Source organism: Hylobates moloch, unplaced genomic scaffold (assembly GCF_009828535.3).
Source record: "Hylobates moloch isolate HMO894 unplaced genomic scaffold, HMol_V3 SCAFFOLD_5, whole genome shotgun sequence".
Lineage (NCBI taxonomy): Eukaryota > Metazoa > Chordata > Mammalia > Primates > Hylobatidae > Hylobates > Hylobates moloch.
Genome location: NW_026652280.1, coordinates 137,217,932 through 137,234,222, shown reverse-complemented (window position 1 = coordinate 137,234,222; position 16,291 = coordinate 137,217,932). Strand labels below are relative to the sequence as shown.

General features: G+C 40.2%; 1 protein-coding gene across 2 annotated transcripts; it reads right to left on the bottom strand.

The window, feature by feature from the left end:
* Positions 1 to 3,911: 3,911 nt before the first annotated feature.
* On the bottom strand, positions 3,912 to 16,021 carry GBP5 (guanylate binding protein 5). Of its 2 annotated transcripts, XM_032155425.2 has the most exons (11): positions 15,664 to 16,021; positions 12,581 to 12,789; positions 11,938 to 12,065; positions 10,642 to 10,751; positions 10,182 to 10,378; positions 9,572 to 9,814; positions 7,957 to 8,237; positions 7,000 to 7,212; positions 5,948 to 6,050; positions 5,482 to 5,663; positions 3,912 to 4,099 (listed from the first exon to the last, which is right to left on the bottom strand). In XM_032155425.2, the coding sequence occupies exons 2-11, from the start codon at positions 12,768 to 12,770 to the stop codon at positions 3,986 to 3,988; spliced, it is 1,761 nt and encodes a 586-aa protein (XP_032011316.1). In that variant the 5' UTR covers positions 12,771 to 12,789; positions 15,664 to 16,021; the 3' UTR covers positions 3,912 to 3,985. The 2 variants fall into 2 exon arrangements, with proteins under 2 accessions (XP_032011316.1, XP_058295588.1); XM_058439605.1 differs by lacking the exons at positions 3,912 to 4,099; positions 5,948 to 6,050 and having other exon boundaries at positions 5,571 to 5,663.
* Between the last annotated feature and the right edge of the window lie 270 nt (positions 16,022 to 16,291).

The window sequence follows — 16,291 nt, the reverse complement described above, 5'->3', positions numbered from 1 at the left end:
GGGGTGTTAAAATCTCCCATTATTATTGTGTGGGAGTTTAAGTCCCTTTTTATGTCACTCAGGACTTGCTTTATGAATCTGGGTGCTCCTGTGTTGGGTGCATATATATTTAGGACAGTTAGCTCTTCTTGTTGAATTCATCCCTTTACCATTATGTAATGGCCTTCTTTGTCTCTTTTGATCTTTGTTGGTTTCAAGTCTATTTTATCAGAGACTAGGATTGCAATCCCTGCCTTTTTTTGTTTTCCATTTGCTTGATAGATCTTCCTCCATCCCTTTATTTTGAGTCTATTTGTGTCTCTGCACATGAGATGGGTTTCCTGAATACAGCACACTGATGGGTCCTGACTCCTTATCCAGTTTGCCAGTCTGTGTCTTTTAATTGGAGCATTTGGCCCATTTACATTTAAAGTTAATATTGTTATGTGTGAATCTGATCCTGTCATTATGATGTTAGTTGGTTATTTTGCTCGTTAGTTGATGCAGTTTCTTCCTAGCCTCGATGGTCTTTACAATTTGGCATGTTTTTGCAGTGGCTGGTACCGGTTGTTCCTTTCCATGTTTAGTGCTTCCTTCAGGAGCTCTTTTAGGGCAGGCCTGGTGGTGACAAAATCACTCAGCATTTGCTTGTCTGGAAAGTATTTTATTTCTCCTTCACTTATGAAGCTTAGTTTGGCTGGATATGAAATTCTGGGTTGAAAATTCTTTTCTTTAAGAATGTTGAATATCGGCCCCCACTCTCTTCTGGCTTGTAGAGTTTCTGCCGAGAGATCAGCTGTTAGTCTGACGGGCTTCTCTTTGTGGGTAACCCGACCTTTCTCACTGGCTGCCCTTAACATTTTTTCCTTCATTTCAACTTTGGTGAATCTGACAATTATGTGTCTTGGAGTTGCTCTTCTCGAGGAGTATCTTTGTGGCGTTCTCTGTATTTCCTGAATCTGAATGTTGGCCTGCCTTGCTAGATTGGGGAAGTTCTCCTGGATAATATCTTGCAGAGTGTTTTCCAACTTGGTTCCATTCTCCCTGTCATTTTCAGGTACACCAATCAGACGTAGGTTTGGTCTTTTCACATAGTCCCAAATTTCTTGGAGGCTTTGTTCATTTCTTTTTATTCCTTTTTCTCTAAACTTCCCTTCTCGCTTCATTTCATTCATTTCATCTTCCATCAGCGATACCCTTTCTTCCAGTTGATCGCATCTGCTACTGAGGCGTCTGCAATCTTCACGTAGTTCTCAATACTTGGCTTTCAGCTCCATCAGCTCCTTTAAGCCCTTCTCTCCATTGGTTATTCTAGTTATCCATTCTTCTAATTTTTTTTCAAAGTTTTTAACTGCTTTGCTATTGTTTTGAATTTCCTCCCGTAGCTCAGAGTAGTTTGATCGTCTGAAGCCTTCTTCTCTCAACTCGTCAAAGTCATCCTCCATCCAGCTTTGTTCCGTTGCTGGTGAGGAACTGCGTTCCTTTGGAGGAGGAGAGGTGCTCTGCTTTTTAGAGTTTCCAGTTTTTCTGCTCTTTTTTTTCCCCATCTTTGTGGTTTTATCTACTTTTGGTCTTTGATGATGGTGATGCACAGATGAGTTTTTGGTGTGGATGTCCTTTCTGTTTGTTAGTTTTCCTTCTACCAGACAGGACCCTCAGCTGCAGGTCTGTTGGAGTTTACTAGAGGTCCACTCCAGACCCTGTTTGGCTGGGTGTCAGCGGCGGTGGCTGCAGAACAGTGGATTTTCGTGAGACCACAAATTTAGCTGTCTGATAGTTCCTCTGAAAGTTTTGTCTCAGAGGAGTACCCGGCCGAGTGAGGTGTCAGTCTGTCCCTACTGGAGGGGTGCCTCCCAGTTAGGCTGCTCAGGGGTGAGGGACCCACTTTAGGAGGCATTCTGTCCGTTCTCAGATCTCCAGCTGCATGCTGGGAGAACCACTACTCTCTTCAAAGCTGTCAGTCAGACAGGGACATTTAAGTCTGTGGAGGTTCCTGCTGACTTTTTGTTTGTCTGTGCCCTGCCCCCAGAGGTGGAGCCTACAGAGGCAGGCAGGCCTCCTTGAACTGTGGTGGGCTCCACCCAGTTCGAGCTTCCTGGCTGCTTTGTTTACCTAAGCAAGCCTGGGCAATGCAGGCGCCCCTCCCCCAGCCTCGCTGCTGCCTTGCAGCTTGATCTCAGACTGCTGTGACAGCAGTCAGCGAGACTCCGTGGGCATAGGACCCTCCGAGCCAGGTGCAGGACACAATCTCCCAGTGTGCCGTTTTCCAGGAAAAGCGCAGTATTAGGGTGGGACTGACCCGATATTCCTGGTGCCGTCTGTTACCCCTTTCTTTGACTAGGAAAGGGAACTCCCTGACCCCTTGCACTTCCCAAGTGAGGCAGTGCCTCGCCCTGCTTTGGCTTGCGCACAGTGCGCTTCACTGACTGTCCTGCACCCACTGTTTGGCACTCCCTAGTGAGATGAAACCGGTACCTCAAACAGAAATGCAGAAATCACCCGTCTTCTGTGTCGCTCAGGCTGGGAGCTGTAGACCGGAGCTGTTCCTATTTGGCCATCTTGGCTCTACCCCACCGAAAAGGCTTCTTCTTTAGCCCTTAAGCCTATGACACAATTTCCATGCTGGTAATTCCTTTCATCTTCTGAAGAATCTCTATTTTATTATAACATTATTGGCTTTCAGCTTGGAATTTCTCTACGCAGATTGTCTATTGACAGTGCCAAGGAATCATCTCACTGTCCGTAGAATAGCAGCCTCCACCCAGGTGAAAGCTGCACATTGCTTCCACTTTACCATTGGTACTTCCCTCTGATGGCATCCAGCACATGACCATTAGCCTGAGTGATGCCCAACTGAGCCCAGACTTTGGTCAAGTTCCTTCCGACTGAGCCCAGTTAGGGACACCCTGTCCCCAGAGGAATATAACAAGCCCCCTCCCCTAGATGCCCTGCAGCTTATTTTTCTTCCAAAAGGTCGCCCCCACCCCAAGTTCCCAGAACATAGGTGCTGCTATAACCACCCCTAAGCTAAACCACATCCTGGTACCCTGAGCCAGGCAGGGGCAAAAACTGACAAACTGCAGGATGTGGCAGCACTGGGAGGAAAAGTCCCCACAAATGGCCTTGCCCCACCAACACCCCCCCCCACACACACAAAACCCCTGCAGACCTATACACCCCTTAGCCTGTAAGCCCGGCGGCTGCCTCCTCTGATTTCTGTGGAGCAACCCGGCTGGTTAATAAATTTGATTGCCAGACTTTGGGTCTTCTTGTCCTTTCTCTCGGCTAACCTTACAAGCCCATGTGCAGAACTCCCTCTAGGTCAGCGGTCCCCCAACCTATTTGGCATCAGGGACCAGTCTCGTGGAAGATAATTTTTCCACAGAGGGTTGGTGGGGGGTGGAGGTGGGGTGGCGTTATTGGTTTCTGGTTTATATTGTTCCACAAGGATCACACAACCTACATCTTTTGCATGTACAGTTCACCATAGGGTTCCCACTCCTATGAGAATCTAATGTCACTGCTGATCTGACAGGAGGTGGAGCTCAGGCTGTAATGCTCACTTACCTGCTGCTCACCTCCTGCTGTGTGGCCGGGTTCCTAAAAGGCCACAGACCGGAGCTAGTCTATGACCTGAGGGTTGGGAAGCCCTGCTCTAGGTAACATAATCCCCTTATGAGAAATTAGACAGATGGCACTGAGATGCAAGGGAAAGCATCCCTTGATGAAACCATCCCAATATCACGCATAAATGAAGGCAGTGATACAATGTCTCTTATACAATTTATAATCTCTTAAAGGAAGCAATAATCATTTAAGCTATTGGACTACTGGGATGTACATTTTACCAGATACCAGCATCATAATCTTGTAACTCTATATGAAAGTTTGAAAAAATAATTATAAAGTTTATTTAAATGTTGATTGTCCCAAGTTCTACAGTTTCCTGTTCTGTTGTGTCATCAGTGACAAGGAGTAAAAAAAGGAAACTCCCATATTTAGCACTTTAGAGTAAAACACACGGATCATCGTTACTAACAGTCCTCTGGGCATGCTGGAGCTCATTGACAAGTCTTCTGTTTTGAGCTTGGAATATTGTGCTGAGCTGTGTAGCCTGTTCCTAAAGAGTGATAAATAGAAAGTAAGATCAAGCTTCTTACTGACTGCCTAAATCACTCACTTGTCCTTACTTCTTTTCATCTACAGTAGCAATAAACAGCTCCTGAATATCTCTCTTACATTCCCGTGCATCTAACCTATTTCTGTAATTATTCACCCTCCTTGTCTTTCTCTAGCTCCAGAAATGGTCCTTTCTCACCTCTGGAATATTGGTGTCCCTAGGATTCCAAACCAAAGCTCCCTTCCCCCTTAAACCACACAATTTCCTTGGGCAATCTTAGTCACATCTTGATTTCAATTCTCATACACACACAGGAGCCTGTCAGATATATTTCTAAGAGAAGAGGCTGACACAAAAACAGTGTATCTAAGTGACATCGGAATCAGGTGGGCTGTCCAATCTTTAGATAAGAGAATTTGTTCCAGGTCACCACAGAAGTAGGAGAAAAGATGAAGACATAACCACATGTTGCTCATACTGCTCTTTAGGAAGGAGCTGCAATCAGAAACATTTTAGAGTAACCTCTGAAAAACTAGTACCTACAAACTGCCAAGCCAAGGGGAAGAATTAGGATGTTGTTTCTCTCATTAGGGTGCTGACATAGGAATTTTACACTAGGTCTGCAGAAGCAAAAACATTGAAACTCATTTGGAAGGCAGTTTTGTTAATGTGCTAGCCTTGTGTGATATTGGCATTGATTATCTCTTTGAAACCCCACTTACCTCATCTGAAAAATGAGGACACAGTAGTTCTGCTTTACAGTGAATGGATTAGATAAGATAATGCATGTAAAGTGCTATGACAGTGACTGATAAATAAGAACTACTGGAGAGTGCTTGGTAACTACTGACAGTGATTGGTAAATAAAACTAAAGGACTGGATGAAACAAACTGGCAAATTAAAGGCCTTCAGAACAGAGATGATCAAGGCAAGAACAGGGCATAGACACAGTAACAAGAAATCAAATTAACAAAGTATCTATGACCAAAGCAAAAGATTGTCCAGGACAATTAACAAGTCAACAGGAAAGACCAGTTACTGCAGCCTAGAAATGCCTTGGTTTTTAACAACATATAGTGCTTACTCTGTATCAGGCACCATTTAAACACAAATATTCACTCATTTAATTACCAAAATAACCCTATAACATAGATATCATCACTGTGTCCATTTTACACAAGAGGAAAATTAGGCACAGAGGTGATAGATAACTTGCCTAAACCATATACTTACTAAGAGGTGGAGCTTGGATTCATATCCAGGCTTTCTGGCTCCAGACTCCTTGCTGGGAGCCACAAGATCTTGCTGCCCCTCCCTCTTTGCCACTGCTTCATACTCTCATCGTTACAGGGAGGGGAGAGATGAAACAATTGATGAATACCTGCATCCGTTGTTCCTGCATTTTCTGTTGCTCTGCCAGCCAATTCTGTTTGGCTATCTCCATTTGTCTCACTTGTTCCTGATGGAGTCTCTCCCTCTCCTGCATCAATTGCTGGTTCTGCCTTTGAATCGCCGCCAACCTTTGCGCTTCGGCCTTTGCAGCTTCTGCTTTCACTTGTGCCTCTGAGGAGAAAAAGATAAACTTCTCTAGGATTAATGTGCCTCTTCCTTCTGCCTCCCATTTTTGTTTGTGATTGTTCCAACTTCCTGGATAAAATTCCCAGGGGTTGTTTTTCCCTTCCAGGTAACCACAATGCAGGATCATGCCACAGTCAGATATGCTTGAGGAGCTAAGAAGCATCTTTGCCATTCTTGCTCTAGTTTAACATCCCATGAGGGCCAGGCCAAATTTATTTAAAATTTATAGATTTTTTTTCTATCTTGCATAATTTCCACTTTCTTCTCACCTTTCTTCTTTTTTTCCTGCTCTGTGAGAGCCTGGTCAGTCTGTAATATTGCATGACTCACAGACTCCTTGGACTTTAAATATTTCTGTAGAACTTCTTCAGCCTAGCAACCCCAAAAACATGCAGTTAGAAGCAGGAAATGGTGATTAGGAATGTTGTAAACATCTTTGTCTTGTTCCTTCCAGCATCTATTCCTCATAGGAGAGGCTTGTCATAGGAGAGGCTCCATAGGAGAGGTGGAGCCTAGACAGGCTTCCACCCTGCACTTGGTGGAACTGCCAATTGAGACAGGAGAGGCTTGGGGAACACCCGCTCCTGTCACAAGTTTGGGCATGACTCCATGGTCAGTCAGAGCATGCAAGTCCACTAGATGCAAAGGACTTGTTCACAGGGAGAAGAATACTGCAAAGAGTAGGAAAATTGATGATGCTTTTGTGTTTGAATGACAGATACATGCTGGGGAAAAGATACTGTCTTTCCCCTGAGACTGAGGGCAGTAAGGACTAGTTAAGCTTGGACCTGTTGGTGTCATCTTTATTGTCATGTGGGGTGAGCCTGCCTGGAAATGAAGCCAATAGTCACGAAAATGAAACAGAAAAATGACAGAAAGAAGGAAGGAGGAAAAGGGATAATATTAAAATTCTGAATGCATCTATACTTGAAACTAAATTAAAATCTTTTGCTTTTAGTTTGTGTAAGCCAATGATTACTGGTGTTTCTTAGGTTAGTTTCAAGTATTGGCATTCTGTCCAATGTAACCAAAAAGGCCTCTTTGTTGCAATGAATGTTGATGGTCACAAAGCAAGTCTGGTGATTATGGTGATGGTTCAATTTAATCCCACTGCTACCATTAGATATAAATTCTGTGCAAGGAACACCAACACCAGGCACATTGTTTTTCCATAAGTGCTTATTCAAGAAAAGGATTACTACTAGACAAGAGACATAAACCTCATGTGTGCCTGTATACATGGCATTTTTCCTGCTCTCACTGGTTTTTCAAAGAGGTCCCTCAGCAACTCTCCACAATTAATAGGTAGAACTAGGGATACCTGTATTCCTTTCCGAGGCTCCCGATAGTACTTTGCCTTCAGTTCTTCTGTTTTCTGAATGAAGAGATTATGGCCTCCTGGCTTAGAATAAATTCCCTGCTTCACTGCTTCTTCTAGAGGACCAAAAATATCCTTAAGTAAAGCCGAGCAATGATCCGAGGATGCTTCCAAGTTCCGTTTACAAATGTCATTCTGTTTTGCATCTAGTAGAGTCTTCAAAGAGACAAAAACCCATGGAAAAGATGTTAGCAATACTTCAGTATTTCTGGAAATAATTCTGGAAAAGAATCTATATTTTTTTCTACAAACTTAGAGCAAGACACATATGAGCAAGACTATATCCTTCCCACCAAACCTGGAAAAATTCTAAGGATGATATTCTATAGAAAAATGACATTTGCTTTTGGGTTTGAATCTCTTGTTATTTCTGCTTTAGGTGTAATCTTCATGCCACAGACCTTAGCTTCATGCTTTAATTTTAAATGCAGCCTACTAGTTTACAACATTCCTTCCAGTATTTCAATGTTTTACTCGGGATTTCCAATGATAAAGTTCAAAGCAGAATAGTTGGCTGGAATGAGATCAACTTATTCTATTAATCCTGGATACATCATATTTTAATGGATTAAACTGGTAATTCTATATGCTTGATTAATGAAAAAGAAAATTTAATACTTTGTAAATGCAATTGGCCAAAGACAGAAAATTAATTAAAATTCAGTTCATGGGTGTAACATGGTAAATGTATGCATATGTGAAAACTTCAGAATCTATAAGGTCCAGAGTAATTACATGTTTGTTCATTTATTTTCAGAATAAAAGTGGTATCATGGCTATATATTGATTATTATTTTCCAATCCAGTATTTTTTTTCTTAACTAAGTCCTATTTTATCATTCAAAGCAATACTTTGTCTTCTTGACCTTAATCCCCATGAACTAGAAACAAAAATATCACCTCCAATTCTTTCTGGAAACTTTGGTCTACATCCTTGAAAGAGTTTTTCATGAAGACTTCAACGGCCTCCCTCTCACTGGTCCTGTGCAGGTCCAGCAGCTCCTGGAGGGTTTCCGTGGGCAGCTGCACCTTCTGGCCCATTTGCTGGTCATAGTGGGCAATGGCCTTTTGCACTGCAGCTGAGTTCTCTCTCTGAGCGAGGGCCAGGACTGCATTCTCTATGCAAGGCAGATCCCCACTGCTGATGGCATTGACATAGGTCAGCACCAGGTTCTTGAGACCTTCATGGAAGAAAGAAACGTTTATATTATTTGCAAAGGAAGAAGACATGATCGATGAGAATGTACATTTAATAGTTGCATTGCCTGAAATTGTTTAGCATTATGGACGGTAGTCAAGTGGCCCAAATAAGTTTATTTGGGAAGTTGTGCTATCAGGAAGCCAAGTTTTTCATTCTTTGGGAAAGGAAACTGTGTTCAAATAAGAAAATAGAGGAAATTTCAAGGTGTTTGTGATAGTCTACAGTTCATCCTTCTCTGATGGAGAAATGAGAAGATGATCATATAAAAGTCAAACATATTCATTTGACTACAATGCTATAGGCTTCTATTTCTTCAATCTTCCCTTTTTCCCTCAGCTTTCTGTTCTCTTCAAAATTCCTTTTTTTATTATATATATATAATACTTTAAGTTCCTTTTTCTATTTCACTTTAGTATAGTTAAGCTAGTATGAGAGCTACCCTCCTCTGAAAAAGTGCAAAGTTTGGGAGGCCGAGGTGGGCAGATCACGAGATGAGGAGATCGAGACCATCTTGGCTAAGACGGGGAAACCCCATCTCTACTAAAAATACAAAAAATTAGCCAGGTGTGGTGGCGGGTGCCTGTAGTCCCAGCTACTCAGGAGGCTGAGGCAGGAAAATGGTGAGAACCCAGGAGGCGGAGCTTGCAGTGAGCCGAGATCGCACCACTGCACTCCAGCCTGGGCGACAGGGGGAGACTCCACCTCAAAACAAAACAAAAAAAAGTGCAAAGTAAGCAATTTAAACCAGGTTTCTCTTAATGTTTGTTTGAACTTTCCTGTTTTATGTCCTTGTCATTTGCACACTTTTGTTTCCAGTCAACTTCCTTCTCTAATGTAGCAATTATTTACAGAGTTCTTAAGAAAAACTAGGCCCAAAAGTCTGCTTACATTTCATTTAGGGTTTTAGACAATTTGGGCCTTTGTTTAAAGTTTGTATCAACCAAGTTTCACTTATACAGGGAACATGTATGTCTTGTTCATCTTGTGCCTATCAAATACTGTGACACATAATAAAAATCCAATGTATTTGTTGAACAAATGCTGCCTGTCCATGTGGATTAATCCAGTTCAATAGATCTTTAATTTTATCTTATCTTCAGGTTTTGTTCCTATTTTATGTAACTTTAAAGGTATTACTACACATACTTAGTAATATGTGATACCCACTGAAACTTAATAAATATGATATATATGATTTTCACAGTAGCAATTGCCTATGCCTTTGTCAACATTGACAATGCAAGGATAATCTCATAAAAAGTGTCCCTTATAGTTTACATTAAATTGAAGGAAAATCCTAAAAATGATACTCACGAGATCCATTGACCATGATGCCACCTGGAAGAGTCTTGGTCATAGAATGGCTAAAGATGTAGGAACAGAATTCTGTCACTTGTTGCACAAAATCAGGCTCTAGCTCATCATCAGGCAGTGTTTCAAGTTGGGCAAGCTTTTTTTGGTGAGCAGGTAAGTCAAAGATAAAGCATTTCTTTTTTGGAAAGAACTTCTGTATACACAGACGGGGCAAATTGAAACTTTGAACTCTTTGATCACTACCTGGAGAATAAAAAATAGGATTTATTTAGCATAGACTTTGCATTCATTTTCATTTATTTACCTCGAATAAATGTCCTTCCACCTGATGTCACTTAGATTAATATATCTTCATAAACCCTAAGTAAAAAGAAAAAAGGTAACTAATCAGGGAAAGTAAAAAAAAAAGAAATTGGTTCTAAGAACGAGGAAAAATGCAATTTAATATTGAATCTACTTGTTCATTATAAACAAAAATATTTATTATTTATTTTTTAGGAGAGCTGGGTGAATATATATAGAAAACCATAAATTTAACCACCTAAACAAAAGAGATAATTTCTTAGATTACTTTTCAAAAAAATCGTTCTAAAACTGAAGTCCCTGTTACCTTGCTTTGGCCTCAGGGAATTCTCCAGGTATTCATCTGGTGTGACAAGTTGTCCATCTATTTCCAGGCCTAAGCAGAAATCTCTCAGAGTCCACACTAAGTCTGGAAAGAAGCTCGCAGAGTCAGCAGGATCCTCAACCCTGTCAAGGTCAGGTGAGTTTCTTGCCTTGAGCAGATCTGTTAGTTCTGTCACATTGCTGAGATGCAATTAAAGAAAACTGGCAGAAATAGGATTGCATCTAAACCCATACTTAATTCCATTTTCCCCCAAACCTTTATTTTCCCCTATGAGTCTTAACCAAATCATCATTTTATCAGTAAATATAAGGGCTCCTTTCTTTGTACTTTCAATGTTCATCACGTTTCCATTTTTGTGATTCACAAGGTCTCACAGACACGCAGCTGGTAAATAGAGGAGTTCTGTTGGACTTTGGTGCCACCCTATACCACAAAAGGATACTGCAGTAGGTCGATAGCACCCTGATCAATTTTGTTCACAGTATTGTACACAAAGGTGCTGCTCAGTAAGAGTGCCAGTGCAAAGATCTGGATATCATTCTTGTTGTCAGCCTAGAAGTCAGACCAAATTTAAGTCATGTCTCATGGGATTCCCAGATGAGCGATATTTAAAAATAGGCTCTTGTCATAAATGTTGAACAAGACAAAAAAAAAAGATTGTTGGAAATATTAACTTTGAATAGTTCTCTTGTTAACATTGATAATTTTACACTGATCCAGATGTTATTAACTCACATATTTGCAAAAGGGATAGTTAAAATTAGTGGGGTGATCAGAGTACTTAAAACCAAGATTTTCCAGCACATAAAACAAAATTGGCCTATATACCCAGTACATATACCTATTTTATTGAATAACCAGTATCAATAATGCAGTTCACATTAATGATCTTATCGAATTCTAAAAAATAGTGCTGTGAGATGGGTTTATAGTTACCATCTCCATTTTGTAGGTAAGGAAACTGAGGCTCAAATTGTGGCTTATCATCTTTAAGTCCTGGCAAATCAAAAACAAAGAAAAAAAACACAAATACACACAAAAAAGAATGGAAGTTCAAGAGAAAGATCCAGTTGTGTGCTGGAGCCAACTCATACCAACTCATGACAGCCAATTGTGTGCATGTCTTCCCAAGTCTGAGTTTAGTGAATTAACTTTGGTAGCTTGAAATCAATTATGATGGGAGTATTCAGAAAATAGTCAAGTGCTACAAATCATGGTTGTTTTTGTTTTTTCGTCCTTGAGCTGGTTGTTAAGTACCTACCAGCATATAACTAGGAAACGCCCATGTATCTACTGTTTGTAAGTAGTGAGTTGAGTAAGAAAGACCAAAGAAAAAAATAAAACACTTGGAGAGACTTAATTCTCTTATCAAAGTCAGAAAGCTACAAGTGCTAGAGCTCTGACTGGAACACAAGTTCATTTAAGAACAGAACCCACTATTAACTAGTATAATCCACAGGATCAGGCTTGTAACAGTGATTTTATATGCATCACGCTTATGCATTTGCGTTAATTGCCTAGCTCAACATGAACACTGTTCTAATACTGATTCTGGCTTATAAATGTATTTTCTCATGTCAGGCTTCCAAACTCTGAATATTAAAAATACAAAGGAAAACAATGGGGGATATACATTGGTCAAGTGGAACTACAAACTTAGAAAAATAAACCCAAAATCTCCCTGTGAAAAGATTGTTCAGAGATTAGAAGGTTAAAAAAAGGAATCCTTCTTCCTTACCTTCTCTATATCTCCCAGGCCCTCGGTGTCAAGCAGAACTAATGTGTGATTTGGCCAGTTGGGATGAGGCACACACCATATCCAAATTCCCTTGGTGTGAGACTGCACTGTAGATGCAACAGAGAAGCCTGCCAGGGGGAGTGAGAGGTTGTAATAGAAGAGAAACTCTGGAAATTGGGGATTTGCTCGATCATTCAGCTAGAGTTTAAGGAAAGCAAGATGAGGAGATAGCAGGCTGTACAATCAGTATTGATTTGAATGATGACGCAGAAATGGAAAAACAATATCAAATACCATAGGTTGGAACTTCGATATTAAAAAATAATATTATGCTACTAAAATGTTGCTAGTTTATAATTATGTATATGGGAATTACTTCATTGATGTCTTACTCCTTACAAGGAGAATGTATTATACATTTTACAAGAAGAAATCAAGGCAAAGAAAAAAAAAAAGAGGTGATATGTCAGGAACAGAGAACTGGTCTTCATGTTCCAAAAGATAAAAAGACCAGCTATGGCCTAAACATTGGCTTTTAATATTCATCCTCATGTCTTACTCTCTCCTTGCTTCCCCGTACTGGATGGTGACTGTGTGAATAATGGACAGAAGGGTTTGGCAGAGCTTTGCTGGTACCACTCACCCTTGTTCTTCCCAGCCAGCTTGTTCATCAGGTAGGATTTGCCAGTGCGATAGAGGCCCACAATCGCTACCACAACTACAGGTTGTGTAATGGCAGACAGGATCTCCAAAGCTTCCTGATTAACCTTCAGCTGCTCATTAAAGTTCTCGATGAGGCACATGGGGTCTGACATGTGGATCTCTAAAGCCATGTCTAGGATGTTACTTTGCCTGCAAGGGAACAGATGGGATAAGCTGGAATTTCTAGTGTTTGTTTAATAAGCAAAGGAAGTCATTGTGCTTACTGAACCTGGGGACATACTACTCCCCAGCATTGCCTAAGTTTCTGGAAAAAAAATGTTTTAAAATAAAAAGAGATAGCAAAGAGAGCCACAGTAAAATAAGTCCTAGGCCCTTTATATGTCTACTATAGGCCATTCTACTGGTTCTTAAATATTTGATAGGCATACGAAAATCCATTTCCTGCGTCTAACCTACTAGTTTGAATCTAACTCTTATTCCATTGGTTTTTGGCTTAGTTATGTTTTTTAGTTTTTACCTCCCTGGGTTCCTATATTAATTCTTTATGATGTTCTTTATTAATATATTACACTGTTCCTTTTACTTTGTGTCAACTTCATTTTTTTCATAGTTAGGTCTATGTCCAGTCAAACTGCATTACATTAAATACTACCAAGTCATTATGCAGCATTATCTAACAAATCACAGTTGTTTGCTTCTTAGAGATATACTTAAAATTGTTTACATAGTTACTAGTGTGCTTTATTAAATCAAAACTTCAAAGCATGATTATTTTATGATTGATTGAATGAGTAAAACAACTTCCTTTAATAATACTTAACCTGTTTTTTTCTAACTTCTGAGCATCGATCCTATAACCTAAAGAGTCTCTGGTTAAAAAAAATTTTTGAGCTATATGAGAAAAAGCAAATGCCATAAAAAATATGCTTTTCTACTTTGCCTTATCATAAAGAATAGTTTTCTTCCATTTTAAAGGTGGTTATTTACTAAAGAAGCTAAAACTTCACTATCCACTTCATGAGTTCTTTCACTAAAATCTTACAATGAAAAGGTTTGGATTCTCCATCTCTTTACTAGCAGATTTCAAAAACCGTCATTTTACAATTATGAAGACCCATTCTCCCTGCTTCCTCATAGCTAATGCCCTGGAAATCATTATGTTGACATACATTAAAACAGAAACTGCTTGGCAGCAGAGAATAGGAGATCCATTTGCAAATGGTGTAGCACTAGGTCATGGGAGTCAGGAAATGCCTAGTGCAAGCCTGACCCAGAAAGAGGCAATTCTGCAATAAATTTAGAGACTCAAATGCCAGGTCTCTTCTCATTCTAATCTACTTTCAATGCAATATTAATACCTTATATTTGTAGAATTCTGGTTGCCTGATTTGTATGCAGTGGAGGCCAGAATAATTTTTACACTAGAAAGATATGGGCACCTTGAAGTGATGATCTACAACAATTAGCTAGAAAAACAGAAGATACATAAGCCAAATCTATAAGCAGTATTGAGAGCTTACAAGATCTTATGCTTTGGGATGATGTCACTAACGGGAGAGGGAATGAATGTGTCTGAGTGTTCAGACTTCCTTATGAATGACAACAGCACTGTATATCTATATTAATAACAGTATTTTACATGTTGTCCCCTAATGTTATCTGCATAGCATCTTTAATGCTTTTAGTAAAGCCAAATTTCTAAAACATTATTGCAGATTTAATGTGTTCAAGCCACAAACATAACTATTGCTCTGTTATTCATAACTTAGTGCTCTGGGATGCATTCTCCCTAACTGTTTGAGCCCTATAACCTTTTGCAAATAAAAACAATGCAAGAATGGTTCAAAATACACACACAAAATGCACATTTTGCCCTTGCATTAAATTAGACTTGATTTCCAACCCCAGCCCTGCAATTTGCTATCTGTATCTCTCTGGCATCACTCAATTCTTTCAGCTTATCTTCTAAAAAAGTAAAAGTAAAGAAACAACTATTTATTAACATCAGTATAACTGCTGGCTTATGAAAGACAGTGAGCGAGCTGCAGGAGATTTTAAAAAGTGCAAAGAAGGAAAATGCCAAAAAAACCACAAAATACTAGGAGAAAATGCTCAGAAGTGGTAGTGGAAGGATTTCTGAAAGAAAACATCTGTTTTCAGCCATACAATTCTAGTTTGGGTTTTGCGCCTGCATTTGTATATGTAGTTGTTATTGCTTGCTTTTGCTTATTTTGCATAGTTTTTGGTTTGAATTTCGAGGAAAAGGAAAAGGCTCTTATTAAGGATATAAATGGAAATCAAACTAGCACAAAATGCTTGAAGTATGTGTCACGGTAAGAAATTCAAAGGAGAGCATTTCAATGAGTGAACAGTTGCCAGACAGTATTGGGGGGTCCAGTTGGGCAACTGTTAAATTAGGTGATTCATAATAGTAAGGGCAATAGAGTAGTAGAAGCAGAACCCAACACAAAAGGGGTTAGTTAAGTGAGTTCATGCCAAGAAACCAACATGAATTAAGTCACGGCTATTGCTAAAGGAAGAAATCTACTTTCAAACAAAGTACAAGACTATGACTAAAAATACATTACTGTTTTCATGAAACTTCTCTCTGGGTTTCAACATTTTTTTCTTGTCCTTAATGTTTGCAAGCTATTTACATTGCATCATATTCATTGTTCTTTCTCATGAAAATAATAACAATCATAGTACTTGGAACTTTCGTGCTGAAGTTCGAGTCAGTTTAATCAGATTTTATGAAGGACGAAGGTAACTTAAGTGGAAATTATGATCCCGAATAAGTCACAAAATTGCAAAGGAAGAAAAATAATTTGAAGGCATTTCAAACTCTTAGTTTAGTCACCACACACATTGGTGTCTAATTCAGCAGGAGGCAAACACAGCTGGTACTTAATGAATTCTGCTGCCTGTCTGATAAGACTACAATTTATTCTTTACTGAGGTCTGATATACCACATCAGGCTAAGCTGCATCCTATCCTTTGTAGAATGTTTTTAAAACCAACTGAATCTTGCAAATTTCTTACACCTTTTGCCCCAGTCTTACTGTGTCCGGAATTGGTGGGTTCTTGGTCTCACTGACTTCAAGAATGAAGCCGCGGACCCTCGCCGTGAGTGTCACAGTTCTTAAAGGCAGCGTGTCGGGAGTTTGTTCCTTCTGATGTTCGGATGTGTTCGGAGTTTCTTCCTTCTGGTGGGTTCGTGGTCTCACTGGCTCAGGAGTGAAGCTGCAGACCTTCGTGGTGAGTGTTACAGCTCTTAAGGCGGCGCGTCTGGAGCTGTTTGTTCCTCCTGGTGGGTTCTGGTCTCGCTGGCTTCAGGAGTGAAGCTGCAGACCTTCCCGGTGAGTGTTACAGCTCATAAAGGCAGTGTGGACTCAAAGAGTGAGCAGCAGCAAGATTTATTGCAAACAGTGAAAGAACAAAGTTTGCACACCCTGGAAAGGGATCCCAGCAGGTTGCCACTGCTGGCTCCGGCAGCTGGCTTTCATTCTCTTATCTGGCCCCACCCACACCTGCTGATTGGTCCATTTTACAGAGAGCCGATTGGTCCATTTTACAGAGAGCTGATTGGTCTGTTTTGACAGGGTGCTGATTGATGTGTTTACAATCCCTGAGCTAGACACAAAAGTTTTCCATGTCCCCACTAGATTAGCTAGATACAGAGTGTGGACT